We start from the raw sequence: 18197 nt of genomic DNA on the forward strand, positions 1-18197 counted from the left end.
GCCCCAAGGGATGACGAGGTCGAACAATTATAAACTACTACAAGACCGTTTCAGGCTGGACATAAGGAAGAAATTCCTTACTGTCCAAGCCCCCAAGGTCTGGAACAGCCTGCCATCGGAGGTGGTTCAAGCACCTACATTGAACACGTTCAAGAGCAAATTGGATGCTTATCTTGCTGGGATCCTATGACCTCAGCTGACTTCCTGCCCTTTGGGTGCAGGGCTGGACTCGATGATCTTCCGAGGTCCCTTCCAGCCCTAATGTCTGTGAAATCTATGATTCATTCAGGGACCAGCTCAATACACAGTACCTACCTAGCTACTACATAACAAGTTAACGAGCAATGATTAACACCTACAAACTCGCAGACTGAGAGGAAATAATCAATACAGACAATCAACTGTCCCAAGACAGACATAGTTACACAAGCACCCATGTCATGAACTTTGTCTGTCAGCAGCCAGAGGTGCAGGGCCCCAGAACCCAGAACCACTGCACCTATCTCCTTGACAGCTGGCAGGCTTCGTGGACTTAGCAGAGGCTAGCAGGCATGCAGCTTTCGCCCCACTACACCTTAACATACACAGTGTCATTATACTCTCAGCAGAGGCTACCATTCCTACAAGTTTCATCCAAATTGGACAAAAATCAACAAAGTTATAGATATTTCATTGGTTCCCCATTATACCCTATGGCCAGATCTCTGAAGTGGCTGTGTAGTGGTTCAGAAGCTCTGAACCACCTTGGAAAACCTAACCAAGCCAGTGCTTCAATCTGGACATGCTGCTTCATTCCCCAAAGCATCTGAAGCTTCTCCAGATCCAAAGCACGGTCCAAAGCCTTGCACAGCCCTAATGGCTGAGCAAAACTTTTGACAATGTATTCCATACACTGAAAAGGAATGTAATATTACCATTTCATTGAAACAGCAAGCTAACAAGAAGTATACAACATGAATGGATATAATACATGCACATTTGAATGGAAAAGCAATGTTAATAATAGGAACCTTGCGTAGGAGTAGTAAGGGACATTTCTTTCAGTGACAGCAATAAGTATTTATCATGTCTTTCCCTGGAATGCTCAAGAACAGATAATATGCTTGAAAGACAAGTTGTTGAATGAGTAATTATTGTGATGAAAATTAATTCTGCTACAGTGGAACAACTGAATAGAGACTTACTGACAGCAGTAAGCAAACAAGAAGTCCTTAGGGGATGGTCATCCCTTTTCTTGATTAACCCATCTCAATACACTGTTGATGAAATAATACAGAACATTTTGACTTTGCACAGGAACAAGAGTTTATACTGAGCAGTCACTTAAAAAGAGAACTCATTATTATTAGCAATATTTGTAGTGCAACAGCATAGAGAAGTCCCTACTTTGATCAGGATTCATTGTAGTAGACTCTTCACAACAAAGAATGAGCCCCTGACCTGAAGAATATTCAATCTCTGTAAAGCACACAGGGTAGGAGGAAGGACATGTCTCCAACTTTACACCTGGAGACTTGGGGCAAAGATTTAGTGACTTTCCCAGGGACCCACAAAAAAGTCTATGACAGAACCAAGAATGGAACCCAAATGTCCTGAGTGTCAAGACCAGGATCTTTACTACAAAATTACTCTATTGACTTTATAAGTTTTTTTTCAAAACTTAAATTCCTTTCTCTTAACCTTCAAGGACTTTTCTATTTAACATGGACCTAGTATCTGACATTAAGTACAATGCGTTCCCCACAGTTCAGTTTAAACATTCATATCAATGAGAAGAAGTAGAGTTGTTTTTTTTCAAGGGAGTTATTTCAAGACAGAGATAGAGAGAAGAGAAAACAAATACTGGATGTAATTATTTTTCCATCTCTGGACAATCTAACTGCAGATACAAACTAGGTTGGGATGTCAAATTTGCTTTGTGCCCTGGACTGGATCTGAACTGTGGGGCTCCTCACAGGCTGGATCTGACTCAGGCCACAGGCTGGCAGCTATGAGTAGGGCAAGCAGTGGCTGGGCAAGCAGCTGCAGGATGAACGAGGGACTCAGCTTTAACTCACTTCCCTGCCACCAAGTGTCATGTCCAGGGTTGTCAACGTAAGTTTAGGGACTGACCATAAAAAACAAGCATAAGAATGCCTGTCCATGAAGTCTGTAAAAATACGAAAGTAATCCTTAAAAACAGTAAGCAATAACAGCTTTATTGAACCTTTACCTCTAACAAAGCTGGAAGTTGAAGGACAGCCAGAGCACAGCAGCACCACCTGATGTCCTAGCAGGAGCACACCACCCTGCAGGAAGCTTTCTCTCAGGGCTTTGTAGCCCATAGTTCCCTCCTCTATGAGCCATGTGCTGCTGCTGCATTCTGCCACTGCCTGTAACACTGCTTGCCATTTAAGTAGGCAGAAAGTAGTCATTGTTTGGGGATTCATGCTGGGGCAGCAGGGGTTGTGGCTAGGGAGGACAGTATGGTGCAGTATGGGGTCAGGGGCATCAGGATGTGGGGGGAGTAGAGAAACCCTGGTGTTGAGACAGCGTGCTGAAAAACCTTAGCTTCAGTCAAACAGGTTTACCAACCCAAGATTTTTTTTTCAACTGATAATTTGAAAGCTTTTTACTAAAAACCAAACTTTTTTATAATGGTTAGTGTTAAAACCTACTTTTTAACCAAAGGTTACATTTACATTATGTAAAATATATGTCAGTGAAAATATATGTCAGTATATGTTTGACATTCATGAGCTATGCTCCTGGATTGCACCATTGGTGACTGAGGCTTTGCAGAATATGAAAGTACTTAAAACAACCTCATGCTAGCTTAATCTTCAGCAGCACTATACTTTAATGTACGAATAGGAGGGAATTTGGAGAAGCAGATCATATCACGAGTGCAAGACATGGAAAAGAAAGAATGTTGAAACCACCATCAGGAGACTGCTGAAATGAAAGCTCAGGATAAAGCTGGAGAAATGAAGATTAGAAGTGAATAATGTGAAGTGATAGATGAGTCTAAGAGAAAGAAAAGGGTCTAAGAATGAAGAAAAAAGAAATGGTGACTGTGAAGATTAACCTCAAGTCCCCTCTTTTGGCCAATGGGGTGAAGGAGATGAAAGGAAGCTGGATCTCTGAGAATCCAGCAGCAAGAATCAGTGAGGCAGGAAGCCCACCACAGTACAGCAGGCTGCAGTTGGCAAGCACCACAGAAAGGACTTGACAAATCTTATGGGGTTGTGCTTGTGGCCTGATTGCCATGCACAGGTGAACAGCCTAATAGGGTGGCTCATAAAAGAATTGCTACATTGGTCTGGAAAGAAAACACGTATAGACCTCAATGGGAAACATACTATACAAATGAACTCTGCTCTGTGGAGGTCTGCATTGCCTCTGAGAGAAGTAGCTTAAATATGCATGCACATACACATAAACATCCCCAGGTGGTAGGTCTGAGGAGTCCTGATTTTGTTGGCCTACCTTTAGAGACCAACTGGGGTGTTTTGTTTTTTTTTATCATTTGTTTCAAGTAAACTATTATACCTTTGAGGTTGAGAGGCCTTCCTTTTCTGTTAGATCTAGCAAACAATCCCTGTTTTGAGCGGTTCTGGGTACTTATCAGGAACCTAATTCACCAAGGCCTTCCAGGGGAGGACAAGTAATAATGGGCACAAACTGATTGAAGATTGCTTCAGGCTGGACATTAGGAAAAACTTCTTTACAATTTGAGTGCTGAGGGTTTGGAACAGGCTCCCCCCAGAGATGGTATAGTCATCCACCCTGACAATCTTCAAAAAGCATTTTGATTTCCGTCTTGCTGGGGTCATCTGATCCCAATAGTCTTTCCTGCCCAAGTGCAGGGTTATGGATCTGGTGACACCCCTAACAACTATGAAACTATCAGGTGACTCTTAATAAGAGAACAAGATAATTGTTCTCTAACACAGTGATTTTCAGCCTGTGTTTTGTGGACCCCTGTGGCCCAGAGACCATGTCTGAGGAGTCCACAAAAGAGGGCTATGATCAATCAAAAGTATGTGAATACCCACACTTACAATTCAAAGGGGTCTGAATCTTCATTCAAAATTTTTTAGGGGTCTCAGATGAAAAAAGGTTGAAAACTACTGCTCTAACTTAACTAAAATGCTCTTTCATTCTGGAGTGCACATGGAGCCTTGTGGCCCCACATAGTGCCTTGACTTTTAACAGTGCTTGATATGTGGATATTTTTATATCAAAGGAAAATCCTACTCTGGAATACTGCAATCCTGTAAAAGAGGCCCTGTCTACAGCGCAGGAGTAACAGCATTTATAAACTGTGATGAAGCACAGTTTAAAGTCAGCCATAGCTGAATTAGGATCTGACACAGTATTAACTGTTTTTTGAAGACTGTCAAAGAATTGCACTGCTGTTACCTTTGGGGGGACTTAAGCACTACAGCATGCCTTTTTTTGAGTACAGTTCAAGTCTGATCCAACTACAAACAATTTTGAGTAGTACTTTAAGATGTATTCATTGAGCACATCTACACAAGATGTTTACTGTGCAGTAGACTAATTAGCTGCACAGTAAATATCTCATTGTCTACAGATGCACCCCTATTAGGCTGGAGTAAACTAATTTACTCTGCAACAGGATAGTACTTGTAAATTCAAGTACTGCTGCACAATAAATTAGTTTACTGCAGCCTAATAGGGATGCATGTGTAGCTGCTGAGATGTTTACTGTGCAGCTAACTAGTAAATACAAGTACTATTCTGCTGTGGAGTGAAAAAAACTTCACAGCAGTGCACGTGTAGACACTGCCCCAGCTGGCTTGAGGCACAAGGATGTTTTGGGAGGGCTGTCTGCCAGTTAGCCCCATGCTGAAGCACCCTCATGCCCCAGCCAACTGCTCTGTAATAACCCAGGGGGAGCAACCCCAGGCTGGCAGCCTGACCCGCCCCCCCACCAGGTGAGGCTGCTCTGATCCAGCTCAATGTGCTGCGGTCTTGGATGCACATTCAAATGGCAATAAACTCTGCAGTTTATTGCTCTGGAGTTGATTGTTCCTGGGTGCACATTTAAATGGCTTGCTCAGAAGCAATAAACTCCAAAGTCTATTGCTTCACATTAATTACACATGTAGACACACTCACAGTGTTGTAAAAGCAGCATGCAACTGTTTACATGTTGTGTTAAGTCCCCCAACCAGGTCTATATTTATAGCAGTAGCCTATGCAGAATAAATTGAAGGAACACTTTAAAATGTGTTAATGTGTTGTATGTGGTTATTTAGAAGCCTGGTATTAAAACATTGCTAAATTTTCACTGCTACTTTAATGGAAGGAACTTGTTATCAGCTTATATGATCCTGGTTAGCCAAGCAGGTTACACTGAAGTTAATTTCTGCACTGTTACATCAGCAGGAGAGAGAGAGATGGAGTCAGAGCTGGTACCTGATAGTAGGCTGGCAGGAAAACCTCAGTAGGCTGGAAATAATGTTCAATGCCTCCCACCCCCAGAAATGAGGCAGTGAAAATCCCTTGGGAACACAACTGGCACCTTCCAGGGTGTCTTCACTGCCTCAATTTCAAGTAGAAGAAGATAGGTGGGGCTTATTCCCTTGGTGCCAGGACTCGGCACCCCATGGCTGCTATGCAGACAAACTCTATGCCATCCTAAAAAAGGCTGTCTTCAGTCCTTTTTTCATTTAACTATGGGGATCATATTATATGTTTACTTAGGACAATTTGTTACTACGTATCTGAAAAAATTGCTATCCCACAAAAACTTTCCAAACTTCACTGACACTAGTTTGTTTTAAGAAAAGAATCAACTAAATATTTTGTGGTCAACCTAGGCTATCTCTGTACTATCTTCTGTGGTAAGCCTAGGTCGGCTAAGACTTTCCTGTTCACTCCTAACTTCACCTGTGCTAAAGCTCAGCAACTAGGCACCAGTATAAAGCCTAGAGTAGTCCTGAGCACAAGTACAACAGAAGTGATGCATTTTCCTTGTCTGTGTAACTCCCAGCTTCTTCATTTCTATTCTAACGTACAGACCACATGTCCATAGATAAATTGTGGTCATTTTGGTTGATTTACTAGCTTAGAATAAGGGCTGTCTAATTAAAAAGGGAGCAGGGTTTTAAAACAAGCAAACACTGACAATCCAGATTATTTTCTTAATTCTTGATCATGTTTAACTGGGGCTTTCAGGAGCTGCTTTGCACGTTCCTGTTTTTACTCATTTCCTGATTACTCATGTTTTTTTGGCACTCTTTACTGGCCTGAATTCTGCACTGACAGCCACCTTCCTCCCAGGCAATTTATCTCAATGTCAGTGAGGTGGTAGGAGTGTAAGTCAGTGTAGATAAGAATAATTCTCTCTCTATCCCTCATTTTAAGGAGGGCTTATTGATGCATTTATGCCAAGAAACTGGGGACTCTGTTTCAAGGATTAGCCTTAGTTTCCTTATTTAAAAAAATCATAGCTGTTTGTTTAAAGGCCTTACAGTATAGTCAGACTCTCTTGTAAACTTTTACATCATAAGATGCCAAGAAGAGAGGGCTAGGTCTAGTTAATATAGGAGTAATTTACAAAAAAGATGAAGCAGCATAGCAGTCCTCACACATTGGGTCACTGAGTGCTGCAGTAACCAGCCACCGCTAGATATGCTACAACTCAAAGGCAAACTGTGACAGCATAGATCCATAGATAGATTCATAGATGTTAGGGTCGGAAGGGACCTCAATAGATCATTGAGTCCGACCCCCTGCATAGGCAGGAAAGAGTGCTGGGTTCAGATGACTCTAGCCAGAGGCCCATCCAACCTCCTCTTGAAGACCCCCAGGGTAGGGGAGAGCACCACCTCCCTTGGGAGCCCATTCCAGATTTTGGCCACTCTAACTGTGAAGAAGTTCCTCCTAATGTCCAGTCTAAATCTGCTTTCTTCTAGCTTATGGCCATTATTTCTTGTGACCCCCAGGGGCGCCTTGGTGAGTAGAGCCTCATCAATTCCCTTCTGCACCCCCATGATGAATTTATAGGCAGCCACAAGGTCACCTCTCAACCTTCTCTTGCAGAGGCTGAAGAGGTCCAGGTGTCCTAGTCTCTCCTCGTAGGGCTTGGCCTGCAAGCCTTTAACCATACCAGTGGCCCTTCTCTGGACCCTCTCCAGGTTGTCCACATCCCTCTTGAAGTATGGCGCCCAAAACCGCACACAGTATTCCAACTGCGGTCTGACCAGTGCCCGATAGAGGGGAAGTATCACCTCCTTGGTTCTGTTTGTCATGCATCTGCTGATGCATGATAAAGTGCAGTTAGCTTTTCTGATGACTTTGTCACACTGACAACTCGTGACAACACTTTCCACTTCCATGCTACCGAGCAGGTCATTTCATACGCAGTAGGTGTGCTGGACACTATTCCTCCCTAGGTGCAGCACTTTGCATTTCTCCTCGTTAAATTGCCTTCTATAGTTTTCTGCCCATTTGTCCAACCTGTCCAGGTCTGCCTGTAGTTGTTCCCTGCCCTCTGGTGTGTCCACTTCTCCTCGCAGTTTTGTATTGTCCGTGAACTAGGACAGAGTACACTTCACTCCCTTGTCCAGGTCACTGATGAAGACATTGAAGGACCCCACTGTTCACGTCCTTCCAGGTTGATACCGACCCATCCACTACCACTCTCTGGGTACAACCCTCTAGCCAATTTGCCACCCGCCGGACTGTGTAATCTTCCAAGTCACAGCCTCTTAATTTATTCACCAGTATGGGGTGGTATTCTGTATCAAAGGCGTTCCTGAAGTCTAAGTAAATGATATCTACCCCTACTCCTGTATACAGGTGTTTTGTAACCTGGTCATAAAAAGAGACTAGATTAGTCAGGCATGATCTACCTGCTATGAACCCATGCTGGTTTCCCCTCAGCACAATTTTTCCTGCTAGGCTCTCACATACCCAGCAGGAAAGACTTTGCCAAAGATGGAGGTAAGACTGACTGGCCTATAGTTCCCTGGATCCTCCTTCCTCCCCTTCTTGAAAATAGGGACCACATTGGCCCTTTTCCAGTCCTCCAGGACCTGTCCCATGTGCCATGAGTGCTCAAATATTCTTGCCAGTGGCTGTGCAATGGTATCAGCCAGTGCCTTCAGTACCCTCGGATGGAGCTCCTCTGGGCCTGGTGACTTAAATGCATCCAGTCCTTCCAAGTGACTCTGCAACATCTCAGGGTCAACACTTGATAGTCTGGCGCCCAGCCATCGTCTCTCTACAATCCCATTGTGAGACTTGTCTTGCCTTTCGTTTAGGAACACTGAGGCAAAGAGCTCATTGAGGAGTTCAGCCTTGTCCCCCCTGTCTGTCACCGATTGCTTTTGCCCATTCAGTAGTGGTCCTATTCCACCCTGGGCCTTCCTTTTACTCCTTATATATCTGAAAAACAGTTTTTTGTTATCCTTAACTTGGGATGCCATCCTCAGCTCCATGGTAGCTTTGGTCTTTTTAACTGCCTCCCTACAACTTTGAGCTGAGAAGATATACTCCTCTTTAGTAATCTCTCCCTGTTTCCACTGCTTATATGCCCCCCTTTTTGCCCTTAGGCTGCTCTGGGTTTCTCTGGTCAGCCAAGAAAGCCTCTTGGCCCCTTTCTCCCTTTTCCCCTGCATTGGGATCATCTCTCTTGTCTGGCCCTCTATACCTGAAGGATAGCTTCCTTGAGGCACAGCCACCCTTCCTGGGCTCCCATCTCACCAAATCTCTTACTCTGCAGTGCGTCATTGACTAAACGCCTGAGCTTGCTGAAGTCAGCCTTCCTAAAGTCTAGCACTTCCACCCTAAGAGTTACCTTACCCACTCTGTGCCTTATGGTGAATTCTATTATTTGGTGGTCACTGTCCCCCAGGTGACCACTGATCTGTAGGTCATCTACCATGTCATCCCCTGTTGCCAATACCAGGTCCAGTAAGGCATTCCCCCTAGTGGGACCATGTACCGCCTGCGTCAGGTGGAGGTCCTGTACACAGGATAGGAACCTGCATGAATGGTGGGAATTTGCTGTCTGCGTTTCCCAGCAGATGTCAGGGTAGCTTAGGTCCCCCATGACTACCGCCTCCCTAGTCTTTATGGTCTCCAAGAGCTGCCTCAGGAGTTCCAAATCTAGTTCTCCCCCTTGGTGTGGGGGTCTGTAGCAGACCCCTACCACCAAATCCCTTTCTCCTTGACCTCCATGTATCCTAACCCACCATCCTTCTACTTTCTCCTCCTCTGATTCCATTTTGGTAAGGGTCGATGTATAATGCACCTTGACATAGAGCACAACCCCTCCCCCTCTCCTTCCCACTCTATTCTTTCTATACATCTTATAGTCCTCAAAGTGTACTGCCCAGTCGTGGGTAGAGTCCCACCAGGTTTCTTTTAACCCCACTAAGTCATTAGTGTTTTCTGAAAGCAGGAGTGCTAGTTCATCCTGCTTGTTCCCCATGCTCCTAGCATTAGTGTATAGGTACTTGAGCCCTGTGACCGGTGACTTTGTTGGCACCTGGCTCTGATGCCCAATGGGCCTCTTATTGCTTACCTGCTTATTGTTTACCTATGCTGTACTGCTGGACATCCCATGGATTGCAGGTTCTTGATGTTCTTCTTCTTCTGCCTCCCTGTCCCCCATCTGAGCTAGTTTAAAGCCCAATGTAGGAGATCAGCCAACCTGTTGGAGAAAAGACTTTTAGCTTTCGCTGAGAGATGAAGTCCATCTTGCCCCAGGAAGTCCCTTGCCAAGAAGTGTGGGTCGTGGTCCAGGAAGCCAAATCCTGCACTATGGCACCAACTCCTGAGCTGCAGGTTGACCTCTCTGATGCAGGCACTGTGATGCCTACTGCGACTTCTGACTGGGAGGATGGATGAGAAGACCACCTGCACCCCTGTCCCCCTAAGCCTGGCCAGGACTACTCCTGGCTGTGTCATTGCTTCCCACATGGATGAGGACCATAGGATAGTAGTCCGAGGGCCGGATCAGGTCAGGAATCCTTGTCGTGACATCCCAGATCTTGGCCCCTGGCAGGCAACACACCTCACACACCATGGGATCTGGGTGGCAGATATTTCCCTCTGCTTCTCTCAGTAGGGAGTCTCCCACTATGATGACCCATCTCCTCTTTCTCCAGTAGCTTGTCTGGCCCTCAGCTTGCTCGGGGATGCATGTCAGCTGAGTTTTCTCTTCTGCAGGACTAACTCCCTTGTCATTTCTCCTTCACATAGTAACAAATTACTTCCATTAAAAGACAATGGGAGCCATGTTCATGCAACTGAAGGCTGAGTTCTACTCAAAATAAAAATGATGGGAGACATACCAAGAAATGGAGTCATAATGGGAGCAGTGGTGACTCCTGGCTTCTGGCACAATTGTGTGGCTCCAGCAGCAGCTGGTATTTTTGTACTGTCCTCCAGGTCAGTGCCTGGAGCTCCTGCCCTGATTGCCCTTCTTTGGTTACAAGCAGAAACAAAGCAGAGAAGGATGGAGGAGTCAGAATTATGAAAAATAATATTGAAAGTAGAAATCTCCCCAAAATGTAGACAACCCAGCTTGGCAAAAGCAGCATAGGGAGGAACTGGTGTCTCAAGAAAGGCAAATTAAGTAGCAGCTAGGCTATATCAGGAACAAATTAGGCATCTGTGCAAAAATAAAGAAAACTTTTGAAATGTTGAGGAAAGAAGAGGAGAAAACTAAATAGAAATGGTTATGAAATAAAAAAGAGCAGGTGAAATCAACCCCAGAAGAAAAGTCTTCATCTTCAGTTAGGTAGCATTTTTAAGCGCCTTTCAATGTTTTTGGCTTGATCTGGTCTGTTCTAGTATCACAACACAGTCTATTCTGGACCAACTCATGGACTTTTGCTGGTAAGTTTGGAAGGCAAGGAGTGATACCAGATTTGGAGGTTTTGTTTTTGAAACCTATCTTGGTTCCCTCTGAGGAAGAAACACCACTGGACTTCCCATCCCATTCCAGCTCTTGTGGAAAAACAGGGGAAGCTATGTTGAACAGCTAATATGGTGTTACAATAGAACTTGATTGTCTATGCTAGGGTTTTAAAATAAGCTAGTTACTGAGCTTCTTAAAAATGCCATGTATCTTAATGTTGACAGACAGAGTGAGGGCAGGAAATCGGGTGGCATGGCTGAATAATTAGTTCTTCACATTGAAGTAAGGATAAAAAGAGAGTGCTCAAGTAGAACTTACTAGAAGTGCTGAGGACACCATGGTGCTGGTGAAATACAAGGTGCTGTACACATCCCCTTGGAAGAGGCTGTCTGGTAGTGGAGACCTTGAGGACTTGAGACAAGACCCAGCAATGAAGTTGGACACTTTGGGCGCATCCACACATGGAGGCATGTGCACTTGCAGCAGCTCAAATAAGAGTGGCACAAATTTGTGCCATGGATTTTTGCCTCAGCACATGTGCCTCATTATTCACTTTGCTGTGAGACAAGTTGTATCACTTAGGGCAAAATGACCCTGCCCAGCTCCTCTTGGATCTGCAGCCAGGGGGAGCTGGAGGCTGGGGCCAGCACCTGTGCAGGATACAGTCCCAGCCTGACCTGGCCTGGCCCGCTAGTGCACCTTTGGACAGGACCAGGGCACGTGGCTCTGGGACCTGCAACTGCTGCCCAAAGACACACACTAGCTGGCCAGGCTGGGTCGGGCTGGGCTTGTTCTCCATGAGGGTCAGGTGGCAATGCACAGCAGCGGGGCTGTACCATGGCCCTCTTGTAGGCACATCCCTGTGGCTGTGCACTGCTGTCGAACAAGTCCAGCCCAGAAAGCTAGTGCGTGCCTTTGGACAGGAGTCACGGGTCCCAGATCCACATGTCCTGGTCCTGTCCAAAGGCTTGCTTGCTCCCAGAAAGATGACATTGGGGAGGGAGGGAAGCTGAGAAGAAAGGCAGCCCTACAGTGCTGCGGTGAAGCCCTTGTTTTGGATAGAAGATGTGGGGGTGGGGAGATTACTAATATTTTGTTTAGCTTGAGGTAGGAAAGGGAGGAAGACTTGCTCCTGGGCCTGGCTAAAGGAGTAACAACTTGCTGCACCCTGTTTCATTCAGGGTAGCAGTTGTAGCAACTCAGTTAACTCATACTATCACAGGAGCAGATGGAATAGTTTTAACAGCTTATTGTGAAATCCTAGGTTCTCTCTCTCCACCTTTGAAGTTGTTAACAGTTATATTTGTACATAACTTAGGTCTACAATAACAATTACTAATAAAGTAACTTATTTGATCTATTTACAGTTGCAGACTCAGTGTGCACATCTACACATGTGCTTAACTATGCATTAGACTAATTTAATGCACAGTAAAGTAACGCCATCTACACGTACACCACAATTAGGGCACAGTAGATTAAGTTACTGCTCTGTGGGCTTCAGCAGGTTGATGTGATATATCTGCAAATCCCACTGCTTCACCTACTAGGTGAACTTCATAATTTACCTTACCTACCTTCACTTGACCGCAAAAGAGCCATGCCACTTAGTCAGCAACCTACTTTCAGAGGAAGGGAGAAATAGTAATAATCTATTCCCTGGCCAATAAATCTAGAGCTAGGCGTTTTTATAATACTGCTGTTCCTAAAATTTTCTTTTGCAAGGGCACTCACCAGGTCTAGGCTTTCCCCTAGCTTCAGGATATATTGGGTTATGTTCTGTGTTGTTGTCCCCAGGGCCTGCCAGGATTCTTGTAAGAGATCTAACATGCCCCAGGGTTGCTTCCCATAAGTAATTCAAAGGGTGAAAAGCCCATGGAGAACTGTGGAACCTCTTGAATGGCAAGCAATACGTACAGTAGTAACTAGTCCCAATTCTGAGGTTCTTCTGAGAAAAATTCTCTCAACATCCCCTTCAGTGTCTGCTTAAATCTTTGCTCTGGTCAGTCAAAAACTCATGGTGACTGTCCATCTGGAAGAATATCTGTAAAAGCTCAGAGGCCACAGTTTGTGCAAAAGCCAAACTAACTGCCACAGTCTTGGGGAAGTGGATGGCATAGTCAATAAGGTCCAGGATGAACTTGGACCCTCTTGAGCTTGGCTCCAGTGGTCCCAACAAGTCCTCTCTGACACCTGCTGAAAGGGTACACTGACCAATGGACTAGCTACCAATTGAGACTTATGAGTGGAGCGGGGAGCAACCAGCTGGCATTTGGGGCAGGATGCACAATAGTCCTTCATTTTCTGGTATACCCCAGGCCAGAAAAACCTTGCCAGCATTCCATCCTGGATCTTTTCCACTCCCAAATTGTTTCCTCATGGTACTCCATAGGCTAGCTTCAACATCTGAATGTAGTACTGTTTGGCACTAATAACTGGGACTGCCAGGTCCCTGTATCATTGTTTTTTGCCACTCTCATCAATAAGTCCCCTTGTAAGGCAAAATGGGGGTCCTAAGATATCAATCTTGCATCTACTATAACCCATTGTCCAGAACCAATTGGCCATAAAGAGGGACATATACTGGGTCTTCCCTTTGATCATGAATGAAATCCAGGCCTCCCACGACCTGATCCAGTCACCCCTCTTGAAGATCTCCTGGGGTATCCCAACCCTCTGAATCTTCTGGAAGGTGGTCCAGATTGCACTGAATGCCCAGTCCCTCTGCCTGAGCATTTCCTTTGGCTTGAGAGGGTTTTCCACCCGACCTGCTGCAATTCATGGTGTGATCTAGATCAAGGTCCAAAGAGCTCAGGGTCTGAGAAGGGAAAGATGTCCTCCAGCTCTGGCTCAGTAGAATTAGGGTAATTCTGGCTTCTATTGACTCTTTGAGCCAATCACAGCAATTTGGCCATTGAACTGCAGTCTCACCCCACTACCACTGGGTAAACTAAAGGTAAACTAAATGCCTGGCCACCACAGCTGTCATGTTAACTTCCTGTCCCTTGATGGTCAAACTCAGCTGTGTTATGGGGTATGGTTGGATATCTCCATGAATACGTGTCACAAACTCATTCAATTACCAGGAAGTCTGCCAGATTCACAAATTACTCATGGACAAAGGTCTGGTTAGAGCCTGAGTCTATGAGTCCCACAACACAGACACACCCTGTCTTAACTGGGACTACATATCCCTTCTGGTCTGGGCTCTCCCACCATGCCTCTGAGGCATAGGCATGAGTATACCTACAGTCCATCTGAGGACAGTTTCAATATAGATGGCTCTTCTCCCTGCATTAAAAACAAGTCATCAGAGCATCCCTTCCTCCTCCTGGGCTGCAGAGATGCCACAGTTGGCTATCTTCTTTGGGGGGCCACTCAAGATCCCTCCCCCTGACTGGAGTCTTGGAAGAGAAGGAGATAGTGCCCCTACAAAATGCCTCTCTACAGACCCTGCCTGTTTCTTCCACAGTCCAGTCTTTCAGGGACCTGCTGGACTTTCAAGGGATCTAGACACTTTAACACTGCCCCCATGATGTCCTCTAATTTCCAGGTGGCTTCCTCCAAGCTGGTCACCAGATGGCAATACAACCACCTCTAGGTTTCTACTGGGTACGATGATACAGAACTGCTCTAGGGTCACCAGTTCTGTTATTTCTTCATCTCGCTGTAAATCAGAATTTAGCTAGTGGGTGCACAAGCCCTTTAATTTCTAAGCCATGGCTCAAGGCTATGCATTTGGGTCCCAAGTCTCCTGGTAAAACTTGCAGTGACAGGCCTCCTCTGAGAGACCCAGCTGGTCTAGAATGGCAGCTTTAAGGGTCTTATAAGTCCAGGACAAATCTGCTCCCAAGGCCCAGTAAGTGCCCTGCACTTCCCCCAGTTAGAGGGGCCAGCCCTTACAGCCTACGCATTCTGTGACCACTGATAGGTCTCTGCCACCTGCTCAAAAGTCAGAAGGAAAGTCTCTGGGTTATCTGCAGGTCCCATCTTGGTGAGTACTCCACCCTCTATTCTTTGGGAACCAGGTGACTCACCAACTTGGGTGGGAGTTCATCTTAACTCCAATGTTGCTTCAGGAACTCCAGCTGGTGCTGGTGCTGCTCCCTCTGGAACTGATGCATTTAATGCTGCTGATTCCTCTGAAACTGTTGCTCTGGAGGTGGAGTTGCTGAAATGGATGCTGCTGCTGCAGCCCCTCTAGCAGGGCTCTTGTCTCCATTCCTGGAGTTTACCTTAGAATGCCTGCATTCTTCACCAAGTATAACAGTTTTTACCCCTTTAGCCATGTGCAGGAGCCAGCCTACCCACCCCCCTTCTTATCTCAAACTAAACAAAGTAACAAAAACATCAACAGCTCTGCCCCCCCCCGCCTCACCTACCCAAGGCACGGGCTTCACCGCTGCACTCTAGTGTTGTCTTTCTTCTCAGCTTCCCTCTCCCCAAGTGTCTTCTCTCTGGGAGTTTTTAACTTCTGTCTAGACTTTCCAATCATCCCTGTCAGCTGGCCCAGAGCTCCTAGGGATGCAGGCTGCTACCCTTACAGCTGGGCTCTGGTCCCTGAGCCATGCACCTTGTTATGTGAGATTAAAATAACATGACTTTCTTATAGTACTATCACTACAGAAGCATGCAAACATAACAGTTGCATTGTAGTAATTATATCTCAATCATTTGATACCAAAAACATCCCTGCCCTAAGGGGGGAAACATATGAAAACCTGTGTTTGATGGCATGCTAACAGTATAGCAGTGGGTGTATGCATGGGTGAATTACTAGCAAACGAGTTAACAAAATGGGCAGGGGCACCACCAGATTTTAATTGACTTGTCGGAAGTCAGGCTGTTAGTGACTAGTTAAATGCAACTAAGTCCCTTGTAGAATAACCTTTTGCACACAACCATCAAAACCAGGTTGAGAAACACGAGTTGCTTAATTTAGAAGCAGAACTAAAGAAAGGGTCCTTTCCCCTCCTCTACACAAAAATTTGTAAATGGAAAGACCACAGTTCAGTTTCAGAATTGGCACCTTACTCCCCACTTTAAGCAAAACTGCACCACCACATCACAGTCATTGCTGTTATTTATATCTCAGTGTTAAAATCTACTTGCTCTTACCAGGATGTACTATACTCCACTTCCGTTCTTCTCCTTCTGGTGGGCTATCAGTTGATATTCTTAACACAATTCCTTCTGCAACAGAAATCATGGAAGAAAAATGTTCTAAGGTTCTTTGAATGTGTGTGCATATGTGCATGCCTGAATTTTAAAGTAATCATATAATAACAGCTTCGCTCTTGGCATTCCAGGCCATATCCTCACCGGGTCACAAACATACCCAGAGTTATAAAGTCCACACTGACACTTTGCCTAACCTCCAGGTTCCATTTAATTAGCAGAGCAAATTATTGGCAAATTTAACTCCACCAGAAATTCTTCTTGCATATCAGTTGGCTGCAGAATTGCAGATTGGACTAGAGCAGGTTTAGTCAGAGCACAGCATTAGGACTTCTGGGTTCCATTCTCAGTTTTACCATTACCCCACAGAATGATCTTGGGCATTTCATTTCACTCTGTCTCTTCATCTGTTTGTGACACAGTTCCTCACCGAGGTACTGAAACTATTAAGTGCTCTAAGATTTTTCTGAGGGAAAGCACTATTATAAATGCAAATTATGACAGTAGCTTTGTTATTAAGTTATTTCAGTTACTCTAATATGTTTCATTTTTCATTTTTTTAAAGCTATCCCATTTGGCAAAGTCCCAATTTTGGAAATAGATGGAGTTATCATTCACCAGAGTCTTGCTATAGCAAGATACCTGGCCAAAGAAAATGGTAATGTTGAACTGCTATTTTTCTTGTTATTTGTGCTTGAACCTATATTCAGTGCTGCTAAAATACACTGAGCTTTGAATAGGACAATACAGGTTCATGTTAGCTGAAGTCAGGGAAAAGGCAGGGTAGAGGTACATCTGAGTAACGGAGTTAGAAATATGTAAGCTTTTGTGAGCCACAGGCCAGTTCAACAAATGCTATTATCAATATAGTTAATCTAAAACATGCACCTTTACATTGCTTTTTATATGATAATGAACCTGTACCAGGTAAGCACAAAAGAAGGCATGAAGAGGATAGCGGGAAAAGGAATCAAGATAGGAATAAAGTAAAAAGACAGGCTAAATTGTAGGCAACAGGAAGAGAAATGGGGGGAAATGAAGTTAGGCAAAGGAATGTGGTACACTCAGAAGAAGCCAGCTTTTCAAGGGTTCAGAGTTGGGGTGACTTGATCCAACGGAAGGAGGCACGTTGGGAGAAGGCAAGAGAAGATTATAATGACTAAAGTAAAAGGTAACCAAAGTAGGAAGAAGGGTATTGGCAAGATAAGATAGGAAAGTGATGGACTTTAGAGATACTAAAGAAAGACGTAGGAGAAAGAAGATTCAAAGGTGCGTTTGGGGATGCAGAAGTGGTACTGGGATTGTCAGTGAAAATAGGTAGGGCAGACTGGCAGGAAAAGAAAAGGAAGGAGCTTGGTTTACGGAGGACTGAACTGAAATAGCAACAGAATGTGAAGTATCAGCAGCAGAGAGAGGGATCCCCAGATAGTCTGAGTTTGTACAAATCACCTAGCAAATATTTGTATTGATGCTCTCTCTCTGTTTTCTCTGTCTACATTTGAATTCCATAGGTGTGGCTGGTAAAACACCTTTGGAACAAGCACTAGTGGATGCCATTGTGGACACCATTGATGACTTCATGTCAATGTTTCCCTGGGCAGAGAAGGATCATGATGTGAAAGTAATGTGCTTACTGAATTAAAATAGACTAATGTAAATGATGGATGTATACTTGCCAAGTATATTATCTGCTGTGACAGCTATGCAGTGGTCCCTGCTGTCTCGGATTTAACCCATGTCAAATGTCACACCACAAACTGGTCACTAGGTAGTGAGGTTTCCTTAGAAATTCTTCCCCCATGTTAATGAGCTCGTTGCTAATGAGCAATCAGACAAATCTTTCTTATACCCTTGCCTTCCCCCATGGTCCCACTTCTACACATGCATATCAATACACTGCAATACACTCGGGTGTTTGTCTCACCAGAGTTTACTGCTCCTGGGTGTGCATTTACACATACACCTGGGATTGCAGCATGTTGAGCCAGTATGAAGCAGTCCTGGCAGGCAGGGAGCCCGAGGGGTCATCCTGTCAGCCTAGGGCTGCTCCCCCTGGCTCAGTGTGCTGCAGGAGGGCTGACTGGGGCATGAGGGTGTTTTTAGTGCAGGGCTAGCCAGCAGGCAGCCTCCGCAC

General features: G+C 45.0%; 1 protein-coding gene across 2 annotated transcripts in view; it reads left to right on the plus strand.

The window, feature by feature from the left end:
- HPGDS (hematopoietic prostaglandin D synthase) overlaps positions 1-18197 on the plus strand; it is an 89663-nt gene that overhangs the window by 60180 nt on the left and 11286 nt on the right. For both annotated transcript variants that reach the window (XM_019526578.1, XM_019526579.1), the window contains exons 3-4: positions 16629-16721; positions 17575-17684. In XM_019526578.1, the coding sequence (XP_019382123.1) occupies positions 16629-16721; positions 17575-17684 (203 nt within the window). The remainder of the gene's footprint in view (positions 1-16628; positions 16722-17574; positions 17685-18197) is intronic.

The sequence above is a fragment of the Gavialis gangeticus genome, unplaced genomic scaffold (genome assembly GCF_001723915.1).
Source record: "Gavialis gangeticus isolate Ggan-Ray unplaced genomic scaffold, GavGan_comp1, whole genome shotgun sequence".
NCBI classification, from domain to species: Eukaryota; Metazoa; Chordata; order Crocodylia; family Gavialidae; genus Gavialis; species Gavialis gangeticus.